The 19,273-nt window shown below is 34.3% G+C and overlaps 2 protein-coding genes across 2 annotated transcripts; both read left to right on the top strand.

Annotated features, from left to right (window-relative positions):
* Positions 1 to 740: 740 nt before the first annotated feature.
* On the top strand, positions 741 to 8,540 carry LOC115974846 (phospholipase D Z-like). The gene is made up of 7 exons (XM_031095385.1): positions 741 to 1,121; positions 1,227 to 1,431; positions 3,457 to 3,658; positions 4,017 to 4,210; positions 5,261 to 5,417; positions 6,039 to 6,203; positions 7,854 to 8,540. Exons 1-7 carry the CDS (start codon positions 926 to 928, stop codon positions 8,310 to 8,312), a joined length of 1,578 nt encoding a protein of 525 aa, XP_030951245.1. The 5' UTR covers positions 741 to 925; the 3' UTR covers positions 8,313 to 8,540.
* A 1,736-nt stretch (positions 8,541 to 10,276) lies between these two features.
* LOC115974847 (3-hydroxyisobutyryl-CoA hydrolase-like protein 2, mitochondrial) lies at positions 10,277 to 18,375 on the top strand. Its single transcript, XM_031095386.1, has 14 exons — positions 10,277 to 10,620; positions 10,810 to 10,890; positions 11,018 to 11,086; positions 11,627 to 11,690; positions 12,749 to 12,828; positions 13,520 to 13,603; positions 14,630 to 14,714; positions 14,903 to 14,988; positions 15,086 to 15,207; positions 16,123 to 16,183; positions 17,414 to 17,512; positions 17,597 to 17,698; positions 17,779 to 17,820; positions 17,923 to 18,375. Exons 1-14 carry the CDS (start codon positions 10,471 to 10,473, stop codon positions 18,040 to 18,042), a joined length of 1,245 nt encoding a protein of 414 aa, XP_030951246.1. The 5' UTR covers positions 10,277 to 10,470; the 3' UTR covers positions 18,043 to 18,375.
* The last annotated feature ends 898 nt before the right edge of the window (positions 18,376 to 19,273 follow it).

Raw genomic sequence — 19,273 nt, forward strand, 5'->3', positions numbered from 1 at the left:
TAAAACACACATATACTAGTTTGAGTAGTCTCTTAACACGCGTTCACACGCGTGCTTAGAAGTTTTTCCTTTTTTTTAGGTAAATGTTAATAATTTGCATCTATTATAATTTAGAATTTTTTTAAAAAAAATTTCAAACAAATAAAAAGGATAAACTTTAGAGATAAACTAATTTCTTTTTTGAACGTGAAGGAAAAAAAAATCATAAATTTTAGGAATTTTCTTTTTGAATTTAAAATAAAATTCGTTATTTGACACTTATGACCTTATTTCTAAATGAAGTTACCCTATATTTATGAGGGTATTTTTAAACCACATAAAAATTCAGTTGAAAGAGGGGAATCCTCTTATATATAGTATAATATATATATATATATATATTTAACACTTTTTTAACAAATTCTTAAGGTTATTTACTGGTGGGTAAGAATGTATTTTTAGTGTGTTCAAATTTCAAATTACAATCGGTAATAATTTATGTTGTAAAATTTGTTGAACACACCATTATAGTTTGACATTTGAGGGACTAACATTGTAGTTTCACCATATTATGAATGTTATAGCATATATTATTAGTTTTTTTTTGTGTTGGTTTGCTAGGGAAAATGAGAGAGATAGAACCCCCAGCTAAAGGTATACAATGACACCGGATGCCACTAGTGTACAAGGCCCAGTGACGGGTATATTATTAGTTATTAGTATATTATTTGATTGAAGCTAATATAATATAATATTAGTTATATAATTCCCTGTAGATTAGGGAGGAAACGCAATGATTCCATAAAGATATTCTGCTCTCTTTCATTGACCTTCCGACTTTTCGTTCAGACTTCAACTTCTTCATTACAAATACTCAACCCCCCTCACCCCCACGCATTTTAGAAAATTTGAGAGAAAGAGAGAGAGAGAAAAAAAAAAAAAAAAAATGGAAGTGAGCATTGGCAACAGAAGTAGAAGAAGCAGAACCACCATGTTTGTGGTTTTAGTATTTGTGTCAGCCACTCTGTGTTTGCCACATGTGTCCGTGTCTGTATCAGCACACCAATGCAAAGCATGGTTGGTCCAATCCATCCCCACCGACATGCCCCACCTCGCTCGAGTCTCTGGTGTCCTCTCCACCGGTAATAATATCATATATATTAACATGTTGTTTTTGTTTTTATGAGTGTCAAACTCAAAAGTGTATACTGAGTTTGGGTTTTGTTTTTTTGTTTTTTTTGGCTTAGGGGATGTGTTTCGCTGGTTAGCTCAGAACTCGAGCCATAAACTGGACATAATAGCTCAGTACTGGCAACTGAATGCGCAGCCCAAAGACCCTCGTTCCGGGGACTATGGATATTCAGAAGCTGATATGAGCAGATTCGGTGCTGCTCAGGGGTCTCAAGTTTACAAGGCCATTGAGGACGCAGCTGATCGCAATGTTTCCATTAGGTACAATACGCAACTCAACTCAATGCACGCAACGTTTCAGTTGTTTCTGTCTTTTTTTTTTTTTTTTTTAGTTGATTGGTGTCTGTGTGATGATAGATACATATATGATAGGATTGCTTTCAATAATTCAGTTCATGTCTTTTTTAAAGCTAGTTACTTACTTCAACCGATTTCTCAAGCAAAGTGTAACAGAGTGCTCCTTTTCCTGTAAAACCCCATCCACTTATATTGTTCTTCACTTCACTTAGCAAAAAACAATATATATACAGTAGTAGTATATGAGGTGGAAAAACATATACAGTGATTTATGAGTTGGAAAAAGAATATAATCAATGCTTGATACGCACACCCACTTGTGTTTTAACTGAAATTGTTACTTAAAAACAAGGTGTGTGTAAGAGTAATTACTGAAAATAATATATGCGGTTCAGAATACATTACTTTTACAACTAATTTAATGACTTGTGTACAAAAGTGATACACAAGACAAGATAGTCTAAAGAATTTCATCCAAAGAGTTACAAGCAAATGAATGAGATTATATGTGCAATGGTACTATCTGTTAGAGATACATTGGGCTAATATGTCTAATATATATCTCTAACACTATCATTGGGACCTGAGTAACAGCAGACCATTCAAATAGTAATCTAAAGAAAGAGGTCTTCAATTGCATCTACAAAGCATTCATATCTTCAGAAGTGTGATTATTCCACTCCATCCACAATATCCAATATTAAGCATAAGCTGGTTAAATTCCAAATGGTGGAAGAGTGATTAGAAAACCAATTTCTCTAACTAGCCAATAGGTCAATCATTCGATTTGGCCTCACCCATTGAGCCCCAAACACGCACAAAGAACATAGCTCAACAAAGAATATGCAAGATCACAATGAAGTGACAAATGACCCAATGTCTCCCTGCTGCACCTACACATATAGCACCGATCTACTAGCTTGATTCCTGTCTTCTTAAGATTATTAATCAAAATTTTCCCACATGTTATTGTCAACACAAAGAAAGTGACCAACTTCGGAGCTTGGCGCATCAAATGCCTTTGCATGAAAACTAAATCTCCATAAGCTACAACCATGAGTTCTTTGCACTTGCTTCATTGTCCAGCCTCTCCAATCCACCTCATACTTTATTGCTACAACTTGTTTCCAACTTTCCATAAATGTGTTTCTTCCTCCCTAAAAGGCCAAATCTACTTTCCTAGGAAAGTTTGGTTAAAGGTGCTTAACTTGCACACCCCCAAATCCCTTCTGACAATTGGAGAACACATTGTATTCCAATCCACTAAATGGAATTTGAACTCATTTCCTAGACCAATCCATAAAAACTCTTTTACAACCTCTCTAACCTATTTGACATAAGAAACAATGATAAACAAGGAAAGATAGTAAGTTGGAAGACTTCAAATCATACTTTTTAGTAGCGTCAACCTTCCCCATTTTGACAGGTATAATTTTAATTTTTTCCAACCTAAACAATCTATGCTCCATTTTCTCTAAAATGGGATTCCACACTGTTGTTGCCTTGAATGATGAACCCAGAGGCATGCCTAAATAGTTCATTAGCAAACTCCCAATTCTATAACAGATAATATTAGCTAACTCATCCATACTTCCAACATCTCCTACAAGCACTATACCACTTATACTCAAATTTACATTTTCAAACTTGTAACAGCCTCAAAGCATTTAATATATTGTGTGTGTGTGTATTCAATTTTATTTTGTATGATGAATGGAGTTTTTTGTTGAAAAATACATATGTTTTTAACATAAAATATACTATGTGTATTTTACTAATTGTGTGAACAATTATAAAAACTCGGCCAGTAGTGAGTAATGTGTCATTTTTCTACCTAATTGATGGATAATCATAGAAACACATCAATATCATGGGCATGGTTCATGTTAGGTTTGAATTTCTGCCTCTTTTTGTTTTTGTCAGTTTGCATTTACTATATTCTACATATTTAAACTAATTGTTCTTTATATGAAATTGATTACTCTGTAGGCTAGTGTCACACTCAGGAGTTTATCCAGACTTTACAAAAGAACCATCCAACCTTGCTTCACGAAGGCCAAATGTGAAGAGTGTGACTTTATTGCATAGTGAATGGTGGGGTTCTGGCATAGTCCATGCTAAAGTATGGATATCAAATCGTCGAGATGTATATATTGGATCTGCAAACAATGACTGGAAATCTCTCACACAGGTATTCTGACACAGTTTTGTCTTGTCATGTAGAGAAAAACCATAACCACTTAGTCTCCCAGAGCAAAATCATTCAGTAAAAAATAGTGAAATCTAGAAGTTGGTATTTATCTATAAAAAGTAGTAAAAGCCATAACCAGATAAAGAAGTGGGGCGATTTGTTAGTCAGTAGCTCAAAATAATGATAAAGAGGTGAGAGTGAGAATCCTGCAAAGAGAAGAATTGGCAAAGCGGCAGATTAGGATCAATCATAAAACCATATTGAACTGTTTATTTTAAAAGTTCACTCTTCTAATTGTTTCAGTAAGTTGGTTTTCAATTCAACCATGTTATAAGGTGTCATTATTGAACGGCTATAGGTGAAGGAAGTTGGTATTTATCTTGTTGGTTGTCCAAAAATTGCAAAGAAGGTTGAAGCCTACTTTGAAAACCTGTGGCAACTTGCACATCTCAATTCTGCAGCTTACACCAAAACAGTGTGGGATGAACAATGGCAGGCAGAAAGAAAAGTTCCTTGCTGGTCACGCTTTGTTGATTCTGAAGAGAGGTGCTGGTAAGTCAGAGGCTTATTTCAAGAAACAACCTCTGTTAAGTTTTTATCTTCAGAAGTGCTAATCATGTAAAAATGATTTCTCTTCCCCAAGTGCTTAGATAGTTTGCCATCTTCACTTGGTATTATTACTCATGCTTACAGGATATCATTTTCCGTTGATTTTTCTTTTTCTTTTTTTGTGTGTGTATACATTTTGAGATTTGATCACTATGTATCTCCTTTTTTTGCTGGAATTTTGCTATTAAGGAAGGGAGAATAGTGTAAGTGTAAGATAAATATAATATATACATTACATCTGCTTTACAATTAAGCTGGTACTTTTCTGCGAAATTGCTTGCAAAATCAGTTTGCTTGTCCCTAATTTAGTGATGGCCCCTTCTGAATGGTGGCCTCAAGCCTGTGAGACCAATAATAACATTTTGACTTATAGATGTACAAGAATCTTGTTTGCAGGAATTTAGAAATAATGGGTAGCATTATAACAAGAAATTAGTTAAACTTTAAAAAAAACTATTTTGCTTGAAATTGACTGGTGGTGATTGCTTGGAAAGAGAGAGAGAGAGAGAGAAGCAAGCAAGCCTGCTGAAGGCTCCCTCCCCCAATTTTTTTTATTTTATAATAATTCCGAGTGTATATGCTGAATTTAAACTTGATCTACCCACAGAAGGATTTCTAGTATAGTCAAAATTCCATCTCCAAGTTTCTTATAGAGCTTTCTTTTTCATTTTGTAAGAAAAATTACAATCTTATTTATATTTTAGAGAGCTTATTTCTGCAGCTACTAGTTTCGTTCTTTTACCTGATCATCTAGCTTAACATGCACACTGCAGCTATATTTATTCCCCCCCACTCCCCCACCCTTCTCTCTTCCCAATAAAAAAAAGATATTTTGGTCATTTATGAGCTTGTATACCATTAGCAAAGAAAGCCTAATGATTTGCTTGAATGGCACAATTTTATTCATCTTTTTTATGGTCATTTGTCTAGTTGGCAAGCAAATGAAGTGAGGGGAAAAAAGCTATGATAGTTAATTGATTTGTATCATCACAGGTCGCCTCTTGATGATCATTTTGTGAGGATTCCCCATGTAGCAGGATATCCTACATTGTCCCACCCTCATATGTTTAAATTGCCAATTCAGAGTCCCGGGCAGAACTATTCAACTTTGCAGCCTGAATTTAGCTATCTCTCTTTTGCTCCTCCAGAGGTAACTGGGAATTCCTAACATTTTGTTGGTGATGTGGCTTTTGTTTTGTTCTGTTATCTAATACAAATCTAGGGTTGCTTAGAAATTGAATTTTCATTATATTAAGTAATATTAAGGCACAAACTCATCATTTAGATTGAAACTATTACAACCAATTATAATGTTGAACTGAAATGACATTAGTTGGTAACATATTCAATACATTTCAAATGCTGAGCTGTAATGAACTGGAATAGCAAAGCATGTAATGGCCTTGGAACAACACTTTTTTGCATTAGTACCAAATGGCACATATGCAGAAAGTGATTTTTGTCTAATAATGATGCCCAAAAGTGATTTTAGGCAAAGGTCATCAAGTGCAAATACCTAATCAAGGTGCATCTTACTCAAAATCATTTTATTTAATATTTGCTTAAAACCCTCTCTAAAGTGTGAACAAAGGGGTTCTAAGACCATGAAGATGTCATAGAAAACCCATTGGGGAATATATATAGGGTTGATATTATCTGCACTTATAGCCTATTTTTAATTGTTAACTCATTGCTATTTCTGGAAGTGATGTTTAGCATTTTGGAAGCATTGTGTTTTATGCTTTAATTTTGTTGCAATTGTGTTTGGCAGCTATCATTTGGCACATACCCGCCAGATGAACAGGCATGGGTGGAGACAATAAAGTCTGTAGGAAGCGGAGCAACTCTTAGAATTAGTACCATGGATTGGCTTGGTCAGTCCCAATATATGAAGCCGACAGTTTATTGGTCATCCCTTTCCTCTGCTGTATCAGAGGTAACTATCAATGTCATTGCTTCTTATATTCTTGAAACATTGTTAGCTTCTTGTTACAACCAGTTAGCAAAGTAGTGTTGGCCAATTATCTAGTTTCTTAGGAGTGTGCCACCATTACATAAGGAGAGGGGTTTAGGGTGACACCTTTGAGGCTGATCTCTGTGTGTGTGTGTAGATAACAAAATTTAGGGCCTGCCTTGGCCATGAAACATCACCCCTATTATCTATTACATTTTATTTCTTATTGTGGATTGGAGGATTTAAGGTTTGTTTCAGGCACTTTTTAAGAGTAGGGAGTTCCACATTCAATGCCAACATGATCTAAAGTAGCTGCCTCGAATATAGTTTGCATGACTGCTTTTTAGGCTCCTATTGTCATATTCTATGCAAAGAGAAAATTTTCCCCTTCTTTTGTGCTTATCTCTATGAAATCTGTCTCCTCCCCCCCCCCCCCCCCCCACTTCTGATTTCATTTGTCACAACCCTAAGAAAGTGCTACATCAAGGCTCCTTATGATCGCTTATATGGCCTAATGTGGAACTAAACACACACCCACACGACACATAGTCATAAAATTTAATCCAATTCAAACAATTTGGGGTATCACATACACCAATTCATGTATTAACACATCAATTTGAATTGTCTTGTAATTTTTAAATTTATTTCCATTTTTCTAAACTTGAGGACTTATACTCTGGGATTGGAACCATGTGCTTAGAGGCTTACTGTTCATCTATTTAATTGGTTTGCTGGGAAAGTATGGTTCAATGGCCAATCTGCCACAACACCTGACATTTTGTGTATGTGTTCTAGGTTTGGTGTGTTCAAATACCTTATTCATAAAACAAAAGCCTGTTCACTTTCAAGTTAGGACATAAGCAATTGATGAGATTTTATACGGAAAAAAAATTACAGACCAGCTTCTGATACTAGTGGAGTTTTTTATGCCAGGCCACACACCCTTCCTTTTCTAAATGCACTGGCATCAGCCTGATATTGGTGGACCCCAATATTAATAGCAAGCTTTAAGTATTCATTCGAGTTGTATTCTCCAGTGGAGGATTTAATGGTACTCCCTTATGCATTCCTTGAAAAAGAGTTTCTGTAGCAAAGTAGTGAATAGCGATTAATAATGCTGTCATTGTTACTTGTCCATGATTGCAATATGCATTTCCAGGACCATTTAACATACCTAAGTCATTCAAATAAAGATTCTGACCATGTTGAAAAGAAATTTGTCCAGAAAAATCTGGACCAATTATCTTATATGCATTAAATATATATATGGAGGTTGGTGGCTTGGGAACTTAGCACGAAGAACCTCCCCCCCCCCCCCCCAAAAAAAACCCACAGAGAGAGAGAGAGAGAACTCCCTAGGTTTTGGCAGCTTGTTTAACACCTGGTGAAATGAATTCATGCTATCTTGCTGTTTCGAGTTTCCTTATCTTTGAAGGCACAAGAAGTGTTCTTTCTATTGGCAAGGAAAACGAGAGACTTATTTCAAATGCTACCAAAAGGTGGAATGGATGATCTTTCATTGTTACCAAACATGATTTTACTCATTTAATAGATTTTCACCTGTTTATATCTTTATTAGAACCTTCAACATTCCAGGTTTTATAGTCTTGCAAAATTTATGATTAGTAGGTTGTCTTCTCCAAGCATGCAACAGTGAAGATATTAGTAGCCTACTGGGCACATTTTATCGACAATACTGATCTGTACCTGAAGTCTCTCCTTTACTCCAATGTTCTCTGCAATTCATCAAAGTACAACAAATGTTCTGGAAAAGTTGAGATCAAGTACTACAGGGTTCCAGGTTTCAATTTGACAGGACCTGCTACTCAAAAGGGAACTAGTACAGGAAATGTTTACCCTGGATATACCAGGGTAAACCATGGAAAGTATGCAGTTAGTGATGTGCGAGCCCACATTGGCACAAGCAATCTTATTTGGGATTACTTCTATACAACAGCTGGGGTCAGCTTTGGAACATACAACCCTGCCATTGTTTCGCAACTTCAACAAATCTTTGATGCTGACTGGAGTTCGCCATATGCTATTCCAGTTGAAGAGTTGGAGGTTGGTCATGCTTGTCCAAGATGAGGAGTAATTGAACTTGTTGATTTGGATTAGTTCCAATCAGTAAATAATGGTCTGAAATTAAATAAAGCTGAGGAGTAGCTGAACTTGTTGCTTTAGGCAAGTTCCAACCAGAAAATGATAGGCTTGAAACAAAGGGTTTAGTACATTTGATGTAAATTAGTTAAGGAATTGGATTTGGTATTACGAAGAATAAAAGTTTGCAATTGAATAATTATTCTTATTTATGTTTTTTGGTTTTTAACACTAGAACAAAATTACATTTTAGCCAATTTTTATAGATATCCTTCTAAAATTATATTTAAATTTTTTGTGGGTTTCAATTAGCATCCTGTTATATGAAATTTAAGCAATTGTATAGTTAATGTCTCCATGAACATTAAAAAAAAAATGGTAGCATCTCTCCCCAAAAAACAATTATTGTGGCATTCAAACAAGATACTGTCAGTAAACATCACTGGATTTTATATTAGAACCCCAATCAATGTCAAAACCAAGCTTAAGCCTTTGAAATACCTCTCACCTTCACTTTTATTTTATTCAATACAAACAAAATAAATAAATCCAAATGTGTGAAAAAAAAAAAAAAAAAAAAAAAATCCCATAGAGGGAGAACCCAAATTCAACCAGTTCAACACGTGCCAAAACCCAGTATTCCCAATCATCAAACCCAAAATTCGGAACCACAAATAATTAAAAGTTCAACATATGTAAGAGATAAAACCAAAGCTAATGAGGGTATCTTATTTATGTAAGAATTCAGGATAAAAAATTGTGATCATTCATGAAAATTGGTTGCTCATTTGATTAATTTATCGAAAATGACAATTTCCATGAATTGTGGGAATTCTACATCTCTCCTTTTAAGTTAAGGAGATATCAATTCTCACATATCTTGCATTAGTGAGAATTACTAGTGTGACATTTTAATTTTTCACAATTTTCCCTTAAAATTAAGTATATGTAACTAATTTCGGAAAATAAAATGTTTCTTTTTATTCAGACCATACATTTATTAATGTCATTTTTTTCATATTTTTAAAAAATTTATAATATTTAAATTTATAATATTTTTGTTACTAATAAATTTGTATAAAATTATCTTAATATCATATAGCAGGCCTCTTTTTATCAAGGCCAATCCTCTTTTCTCATAATTAAACACACGGCAAAAACCCAGACCCAACACAATGGACACTAGGCCCAATCTTAAAATAGACCAAGCCAGCCCACACTTAAACAAAACAAACCCACCCAAAGAACAAACCCACCCAAAGACAAACCCATCAGCCAACATTTCAAGAAATAACAAACTTCATCTATAGTGATAAGGGATTATGGAGTGTTTTTCTTTTGAAGGTTTCTTCAAAAAGTTTCCATTATTTCACTATGATTCAGCATGTTGCTTTATTCTTATTGTTATTTTACTGCTTTGTATTATAGAGATATATTTGTGATTTTTTTTATAAAAAAATTGTGGTTGGTATGGATATAAGTGATAAACTGATAATCAATGTTGTTATTAGAACAAATAGGACTCAAACTCAATATTTTCAAAAAGAAAAATGATAGATGCATAATTCTCAACAAAAGAAAAATATGCATACATAGATTAATGACCCTCCCACTTATTTAAAATTGAGTGTACGTAAATATAACAACTTAGCTGAAGTTAAAAGGTTTTTGTGAATTTTAGTTAGTTCAACTGGTAAAATTTCTTGTATTTAAATAAGATATTGAGGTTTAAACCCTACTTATACCAAATTATTAGTGCTTTAGCTTGATAACAAAGACTAAAGAGCAATTATTATAGAGCAGCACCACTGAAAACAAAAAATTAAGAGGCCTTAAAAAAAAAAAAAAAAAAAAAAAACTCTCAGGTAAAGCCCAGACATAAATACAACTGGGCTACACTAAAGCCCGACGACCATCTTAGAATGTCGAATTTATTACCCGACAAAATGTGTGCCTCACAATACGACGTAGTATGAGTCGTATGATGACCAAAGCAGCACACTGGTTGAGGTTGAGGGTTTAGAGAATTTGAGAGAGCTGAAGAAACCAACCTCTACTGTTCTGTTCTGTGACTGTGACTTAGGAGGAGAGAGAGTGTGTAGTGTAGCAGAGACAGAGTGTGTTTTTGTATTTGTAGAAGTAGAAGATGCAGAGTTTGAAAGCTTTGGTGGGTTTGAGAAGTAGAAGTAGAAATAGTTGTTCATTTCAAAGACCCAGATTTCTGTCTCACCATTACCAAAGGCCCTTTTCTGCTCAACCAAACTACACCCCCCAAAACGATGATCTCGAAGACCAGGTCTCTCTCCATTTATCTCTCTCTATATGTTTTTGTACCTCTATGTATGTACTCACTTTTAGAGATTTCAATGCCTGTGCTCTCTTTTTTTTCTCGACAAATTTTGTTCTTTTTGTTTCTTAAATGAAACCCCATTTGTGGGTCTTGCTCTATTGATCTCAAAGGTTTCGAATTTGCGTGTGCTTTCAGGTTTTGGTTCAAGGAAGAGCTAAGTCAAGAGCTTCCATTCTCAACAGACCTTCTGCTCTCAATGCTCTCACTACTTCTATGGTTTTTTTCTTTTTTCTTTTTTGTCACATTTTCTCCATCTCCTTGTGGTTGTTTGTTCATTTTAGTTCATGCCCATTTGGTAAATTTTTTAATTGGAGGTTTTTTTCCCCCCTTTATAATTTTGTAGGTTGCTCGGCTTAAGAGATTGTATGAATCATGGGAAGAAAACTCGAATATCGGCTTTGTCTTAATGAAGGTATTACATTGTTTCCGGTTGCCCTGACACACAAAACTCTTTGTTCTTCATGTTTTTTTTTTTTTTTTTTTGGGTGGGGGGGGGGGGATGTTTGATTTTATGTTCAATAACATCTTCTACAAGTTTGCCGTCTATGTGAGTTGCTAATATTGTTTTATGATTACACTGAAATTGGCCAACGTTGTCATATGATTGCGAAAAAGGCATGAGGTGTGGAGTGGCCCTGGCATTAGGGGGAAGAAAAAGGATTACATTGAGAATATTGATGGACTCTAATCTTGGGGATGTGTTGTGCTCTTATATTCTATTTAAATGATATATAAAAATGAATACATGGAAAGCTGCTTTAGGATGTTTCCGGAGGAATGCATTTTTAAAATAATTTTCGTGAAACTGTTAATGGAAATGAGCTTCAAAATGCATTCTGTGTCTAATTCATTAAAATCATTTGTGGAAGTGCTTTTGAACATGTAAACATGCCCCTATGCTTCAAATTTGGTCACCTTGATGTCTGAGATGCTATCTTGAATTTTTTTGAAGGGTAGTGGCAGGGCTTTCTGTTCTGGTGCGGATGTTGTTACCCTTTATCAGTTAATCAATGACGGTGCGTTGCCTATTGATCTTTTCCTTAATTATTAGATTCAATGTCCTCCATACTTTTCTTTTTAAGGTATTATTAAGAGTGATTAGGTTTACATAATGTAGTCACTAATTTTGGAACCAATGCAAAAGCAAATAATTTTTTTTCCTTTTCTTTGGAACTTCCTAAGACCTACTTTCATTTTTCATGGCAGTGGGTCTAAAGAATTCTGCCTTTTTTTGTGGGTATGAACTTATTTACACATCAACAAGCACTCAATTAGTAAAATTGTTGTTTCAGATGTGCATATCTGGCTAATTTTCATTATAGAGGAGAAGAATACTGATTCTGGTCATATGCCCCATTGTTTAACTAGGTCAGTGTCATATTACAGATTATAGTAATGATGAATCAGATGGTTATTTAGTATGGTTCTCAGTAATCAGGCCAAAATGTTAGCATTGTATTGAATCTTACAGTTTGTTCTCAACAAGTAAAATTGCTTATTCATCACCCTCCAAAAAAATAAAAAATTGAAGATCTTAATATCTTATAGATTTTTACATTTAGTGGCTTATGGATTTGATATTCAAACAATGGTAGTTATAATCTAAAATCCAGTAAATAAATATTTTTATGTCTTGGACCTCTTGTTTGTTAGGGCTAAGCACATCAGTGAAGATGTTATGCTCATTTAGACCAGGTTTGGCAGATGGGCTATAGAACAAAATTAACATTGGAATTCTGAATCAATTTAACAAAAGGGAGGGGGGGGGGGGGGTTAAGAGGTTGTCTAGAGGTGCTTGCCATGGTTTAATTTGGATTTATTTGGATGAAAATGTTCCACACATAGTTGTTGTATATTTGGGATCAGCAAGTTTAATTTGCCATAGTTTAATTTGGATTTATTTGGATGAAAATGTTCCACACATAGTTGTTGTAACTGGTGTCTTCTTGACTATTTGTGTTTTCAAATTCTTATTACAATTTTCTTCTGGTCGGGAAACAGTTGTCACCTTCATGGTCTCATTAGAAATTGAGTTGGTTGTTAATATCTTTATATTTATTTTGATTATACGCAGGGAATGTTGAGGAGTGTAAGAAGTTTTTTGAAACACTATATAAGTTTGTATATCTTCAACGAACATATTTGAAGCCACATGTAAGCATTCCTCCCTTTAGTTTTGGAAATTTCAGAAAATTTTAGTTAATCTCCTACCTTTTGAATTTGAAATTTCAGAAAATTTTAATGAATAATCTAATTATCTGAGATATCAGTTTTCTTCTTGGGGGCATGGCCAGGTTTCAATCATTTTAATGCCTGTGATTCTGTGAAAATATTATGGATTTAGACCATAATTAAAGATATGGATAATTAAATTATTTATTTTTATTGAGACATTATGAATAACTGAAAAATGTTGGTAAAATACCCCATAGGCATAGTGAGGATAAGCCCATATCTAAAGTATTGAGGAAGCGCTAACGTAATTTAGTCTGGCTGCTTATTAAGCCTCAGTAATGTTGATCTAATATAAAATGTATCATATATTGTGTCATAAAAAACATTGGCTAGTGTCATGTGTTAATTGCTTCTCTCATGTATCATCACTAAAATAAGTTTTGTTATCAACTGCTTTATCTTGTTAGGATGTCTGTAGCATTGACTATGGTATCTTGCATTTGATGTTTATGTGATGGAATGATATTTCATTATCATTTTTTTTAATCATGTGATGAGTTGTAGCATACTTGTGGTTTCTTCTGTCTTACGGGGGAAAAAATTCTTTTACCCATATGACTATCACTGTCCAGATGGCAAATTGATGATCATTTAATTGACATCTATACAGGTGGCTATCTTGGATGGTATCACTATGGGAGGTGGAGCTGGAATTTCACTTCCAGGAATGTTTCGTGTGGTGACTGAAAAAACAGTATGTAACTGCTGCTACTCCCAACTGAATATATAATATATAATTATTTTTTCCTTTTGAGCTATCAATATCCTCCTGTTTTATATGAACTGTAAAAATTTAAGCTAAGTGAAGCTCTAGGGTTGTTGACGGGTCGAGTTCAGTCGGGTTTTTGTTCAAAGTGCCACCTGATCCCATTGTGTCAGGTTCAAACGTTAGTAATAATGCCGAAGGAACGGTGTCTTCAGGTATTCAGCTGGTTGTGTTGGCTTAGCAAGTCGATGAAAACAACAAGCAGCCGACATCAAGGGAGGGAGAGAGGGGCTTCACTGTTTTCAGATCTCAAACTTGTGGAAGTCAGACCGGCGTCCCATGACCACAATAGGGAGTGTCTCACCTGCAAATGGTGGTGACTGTCAGAGAGAGAGAGAGAGAGAGAGAGATGCCTGAAGATTGTTTGGTCATGTTAATCAATTAAACTTCCTTAAATCTGATACCTGCACGGATCAAATTTGCTTTTATAAAATTCAATGCCAACCGAACTGGCTGGTGATATCGTCCGAAAAGGGTCAGGTTGCTTTGAACAGCTGTATGAAGAGCGCTATTGGATTTTATGCTATTATCTTGACTAATAAAGATGGTATATAGCCTTAACCTTTGGATGAGATGAAAAGCGCATAATCTTGATTGTGTGAGAATGTTTTTGCTGTTTTGTTAGGACTTCCAGATAGAATATGTATGTTCAGTTTCCTCAGGGAGATGAGGATCACTTTTTAAAATTATTTTTACCAGTATAATAACCAAGTAATGAAATATAAATCTCTAGAATCACTCCATGATATTACCTCTAGTAGCAAAAACTCTATGTAGCATTTTTCAATCTCCCAAACATCAGTAAAGCATCCTGAACTTATCAAAAAAAAAAGAAAAAGTAAAGCATCCTGAAATTTTGCTCTCTGGTGTGCTTTATATACTTTTGTATAATCACCATGTTTTGGTGAAGTAGATGCATAGTCAAAAGCTTCTAACCTCAGCATGAAATTGCAGGTTTTTGCCAACCCAGAGACTCAAATGGGCTTCCATCCTGATGCAGGAGCTTCCTATTATCTTTCTCGTCTACCTGGCTATTTGGGTAAGATATTTTGTTCAATTTGAAGTATGCAATATCTTCAAGAAAAACTTAAACACATACTTGGATTCACATGGTTTTTATACTGTTCAATCGCTAGGACTGAGCATTTAACTCTTTGAATTGTTATCCATTTTTTCTGTAAACATGAAAACAGATTTGCAAACTGTTGGATTCTATTTTCATTGCAGGGGAATACTTAGCTCTTACAGGAGACAAGCTCAATGGTGTAGAAATGATTGCCTGTGGCCTTGCTACACACTATTCATTAAATGCAGTTTGTTTTCACTTCCTTTACTTCTTCGTTTCTGTTTTCTATGTTTTTTCTTCATTATTGGCAGCTTGTAGTTTTAGCTATCAACTCTCTCTGACAGAGACTTGCTTGGGTTGAAGAACGCGTTGGTAAATTGATCACAGATGAACCTTCTGTTATAGAGACAGCCCTTGCGCAATATGGTGACCTTGTCTATCCAGACAGGGGGAGTGTTCTTCATAAGTAATGATCTGACAAATACATCTTAGTTCTGCAGATTTTTATCAATTTTATTGTCCATCATGCTTGTGTAGAAATTCTTTAATGTTTAAAGTAGAGTTATTAAGGATAAAAGTAAAATTATATATAGGGCTGCTAGATATCTTTGGCTATGTTCATATTGCAGATCATTGTAAGACTGTTGTTTTCACTTAGTGTGGTATGGAAGTACTGGACACTGTGATATTACTACTAGAGTGAAAGAAGGGACACTTTCATTTCTCTAAAAGATCATAAAGACCCATAATTTGATTGCTGGGACATCATTGATTTCAGTTCCATCTGAAACTATAATACCTGAAGATGTATCAGCTGGTATCTAATCATCTATCATACACTCATAGTGTAAACAGGTGCTTTACACATCTACTTGTCATGCTTTAAGAAACTGGACAAATCTATTTAGTATGTTGCATTTGAAAAATCAATTTTCAGTTTCTCAGATTTTTGTAATAAGAAAATTGCAAATCCACCTTGCTTTGATATAACTGATATCCAATGACTCATGTTGATTTAGTTTACTATTTTTGTTACATGGGGCGCCTAATTGCATGAACCATGCATGAGAGTGAAGGGAAAAGCGTGCTTCTAAGTTTCAAGTTGATATTCCCCATGGAAAACATAGTTCTCTGTGCAAATGCTCCTCTCTGCCTCTATAAATAGTCTGAAATCTTGATTTTCCATAATATTGATCTGTAGATCAAAAACATTAACTGATGCTGATGGCATTTTCTATAAAAATTCTTTTTTGTTCATATAAATTCTGTATTCTTGAAATAAGAGGATTCAGTATTTGATGGTCTGTTTTAGAAATACATGCAGCGGCACTGATGTCTCTGACTTAATTTACTTGCCCGTCCTGTTTTGATTTTGACTCAGGATTGACACAGTTGATAGATGCTTCTGCCATGATACAGTTGAGGAAATTATTGATGCTTTGGTAAGCATAAAACAATATTTCTTCACTAGGTACTTGATAGAGTTGGATGATAGTGAATATTTAAAAAATTAATTTAATTTTGTCAGATAAAGGTCCACCGCCCAGCAAAATTAGTTGGTGGTTGATTCTATTCTTGTACATGAGCATTGTCTTTCCTTTTTTCCCCCCTAGAAATTTTCTGGGGTTTCTGTAAAAGATAAGAATCTTTTTTAGTTAGAAAGAATGTAATTTATGGTAATTTTGAAATAAATTCCACATCCTGAAGTTGATTTCTGTTGGCTAATCGTGTCTTTGTGACGCTTTCTGAATCTAGACTGTTAGTGTGAACCATATTCCTTTATTGGTTCATCATCATCATCATCATTATTATTATTTTGGTTTTGCCACTTTAGAGAGTATAATGGAAATATTTTGTGCCTTCCAAATAGGAAAGTTGGTTCTATCATACTTATAAATTAAAAATTAAAAATAAAAAAAATTTGGTTCTATCATAAAAGTTATGATGAACTTCTTTAAACAGTCAGTAATTATCTTGTTAGGCACTTTGTCTCCCTTTCAGTGGGAAGCAAAACTCCATCACTGCTCTCAGAATATCGAGGGCAACAAATTGCATCAAGTACCTTATTAATGTTTAGTCCATTATCAGCTGGATTTGTTAGGATTTAATTATTTGTAGCACTATCTTTGCAGAAGTCATAAAACTTAATTGCTTGAAGTACCATGATTGATTTCATATAGCTGATATTGTTATCTCATTCTGATTTATTTGTTGATATGCCTGATTTGCAAAGTGGGTTCCAAGCTTAATCATTTTATTCTGACAGTTATATGGAAAGTTTTACTAGAAAACTAATGAACTCTATACAAAGAGTGGTAAAAATTAAGCCTTGGATTGAAAGATATAATACAAATCAATCTTCAACTATCAATTTGTATTTGCCGCACATCAGTCTCAGGCAAAGAGCTGGAAGACTGGTATTCTGCATTTCATGAGGCCTGAAAAATTGTTCCTTGCATTGAAGAGACAGAACACATTTTTAAATTACTTGTGATTAAATTTGATTTGATAGATAGCCAACTCTGGTGGGGCAATTGTTTGTGTGTGGATAACATTTAGCAACTCTTTTTTATCTCAATTTTTGCTAGAATTTACATCCTGATAATTTTTCTTTGATAAGTTAGAATTTTCATCCTGATGGATTGGTTGTTTCTTCCTACCAATTTGCTCAGGAAAAGGAGGCAGCGGAGTCTTATGATGAATGGTGTAAAACAGCCCTCAAGAAACTAAGTGAAGCCTCCCCATTAAGCTTAAAAATTACTTTGCAATCTGTGAGTTACCTTGTTTGCTTACATGTGGTTGTAAACGGTGTTTGCTTTTACACTCCATGCCTTGACTTTCTCCTTTGCAATTAGATACGTGAAGGTAGATTTCAAACTCTTGATCAATGTCTTGCTCGTGAATACCGGATTTCCCTTAATGGAGTTTCTAAACGGGTTTCAAATGACTTTTGTGAGGTATGGGATAAACCATTTCTAATGTGAAGATCACTATTGATTCTGCTCTTACATTATCCCTTCGTTTCATTCATCTGTAGGGTGTTCGGGCACGATTGGTGGATAAGGACTTTGCGCCAAAGGTATCTGATCTTTCTTTGTCCATAATTAGTATATCTTAATCATTAAATCATGTTTCAAGATAAAAGAAAAGTGTGAATTATTTTTTAATTCCCAATATGCAGTGGGACCCTCCTAGTTTAGCAGATGTATCAAAAGACATGGTTGACTGCTGCTTCTCCCGGCTTGATGAGTTTGAGCCTGAACTGCAGCTGCCCACGGCTCTGCGAGAACCTCACATGTGAGATACATTCATAAATACTGTGTAATGATTATCTGCCTTGGTGGTTGGTTTTGAATAAATGTAGCCATTTCAAGGTTTTTCTTAGAGAAATCATTTTTTGGAAATTTTTGTTGTAAGTAGCCTATCATTCTGAAAGCACTCAAAGCAGTCTTTCATGGCCATTATTTTTGGAAATAGTTTTTTTTTTATGGTACATTAGGTATACAAGTGTATTCCCTGGAGAACTATACATGAGGGTTTGTGTTCACATGGTCCATGGAATTGTTGTTACCATGTATTTTGCATCACTTCTTGACTTAAACTCATTATGATTTCCAATCCTTTTGCTCTATCAGCTGCAATATCTTGCAAATATGATTAGTATAACTACAGTCACTGTTTGCTTACTGGTACTAAAAGATGATTATATTGTACCTTGAAGCCACTTAATGGTAAAGTTTGAGGTTATTCCTACACAGTATTTTTACAATATTATCCTACACTTAATGTAAACTATTCCGTTGCTAACTTTAAAAATCCAACTATAAGAAATTTTACCAATTCATTCATTTAATTTTACTTAACCATTTTCCTCCCTTTTATTTATTTTTATTCTTTTTCCCATAATTTATTATCTAACCATTATTCTTACTCCAACGCTTCCCTCTCTTTTTGGCTTTCTTCTCATTATTAATCCCCTACCTTAATGTTATTCTTCCTCCCCTTTTTTTATTTTTCTTTCTCCCCATCTTCTTCTCTATAAATTTATTATTACTCCCTTTGTACATTTCTCTCTTACTTAGTTCATGCTTTGCCCATTAAAAAAAAAAAAAAAAAAAAAGAAGGCGATGTCGCTCTCTCTCCCCTTTGTTTTTGATGGTTTTTTTTTTTTTTTTCCTCTTTCTTGTAGAGTTTTTGTATTTTTGAATTTTGACAACTCCAATTTGGATTGATGTGCTTTAGTGGTTCCAGTTGTGTTTCGTAATTCTCCATCACATATTCCCTCTCCCTCTCGTGACTTTGGCTAAGTGAAAACTTTTAATTGTTAAATACTTACTTATTTTGTAAGCATATTTCTTCTGAAAACAATTTATCATAATATATTATTTTCAATAAATTATAGATAATAAATTTCAAATTATATCACATTTCAAAATAATTATATATTCCCTAGCATATATATAAACATTGTTGTTAATGGGGTAAGACCTTCCTCACGTATATATATATACATTGTTGTTATGGGGTAGACC

Source organism: Quercus lobata, chromosome 2, assembly GCF_001633185.2.
Source record: "Quercus lobata isolate SW786 chromosome 2, ValleyOak3.0 Primary Assembly, whole genome shotgun sequence".
Lineage (NCBI taxonomy): Eukaryota > Viridiplantae > Streptophyta > Magnoliopsida > Fagales > Fagaceae > Quercus > Quercus lobata.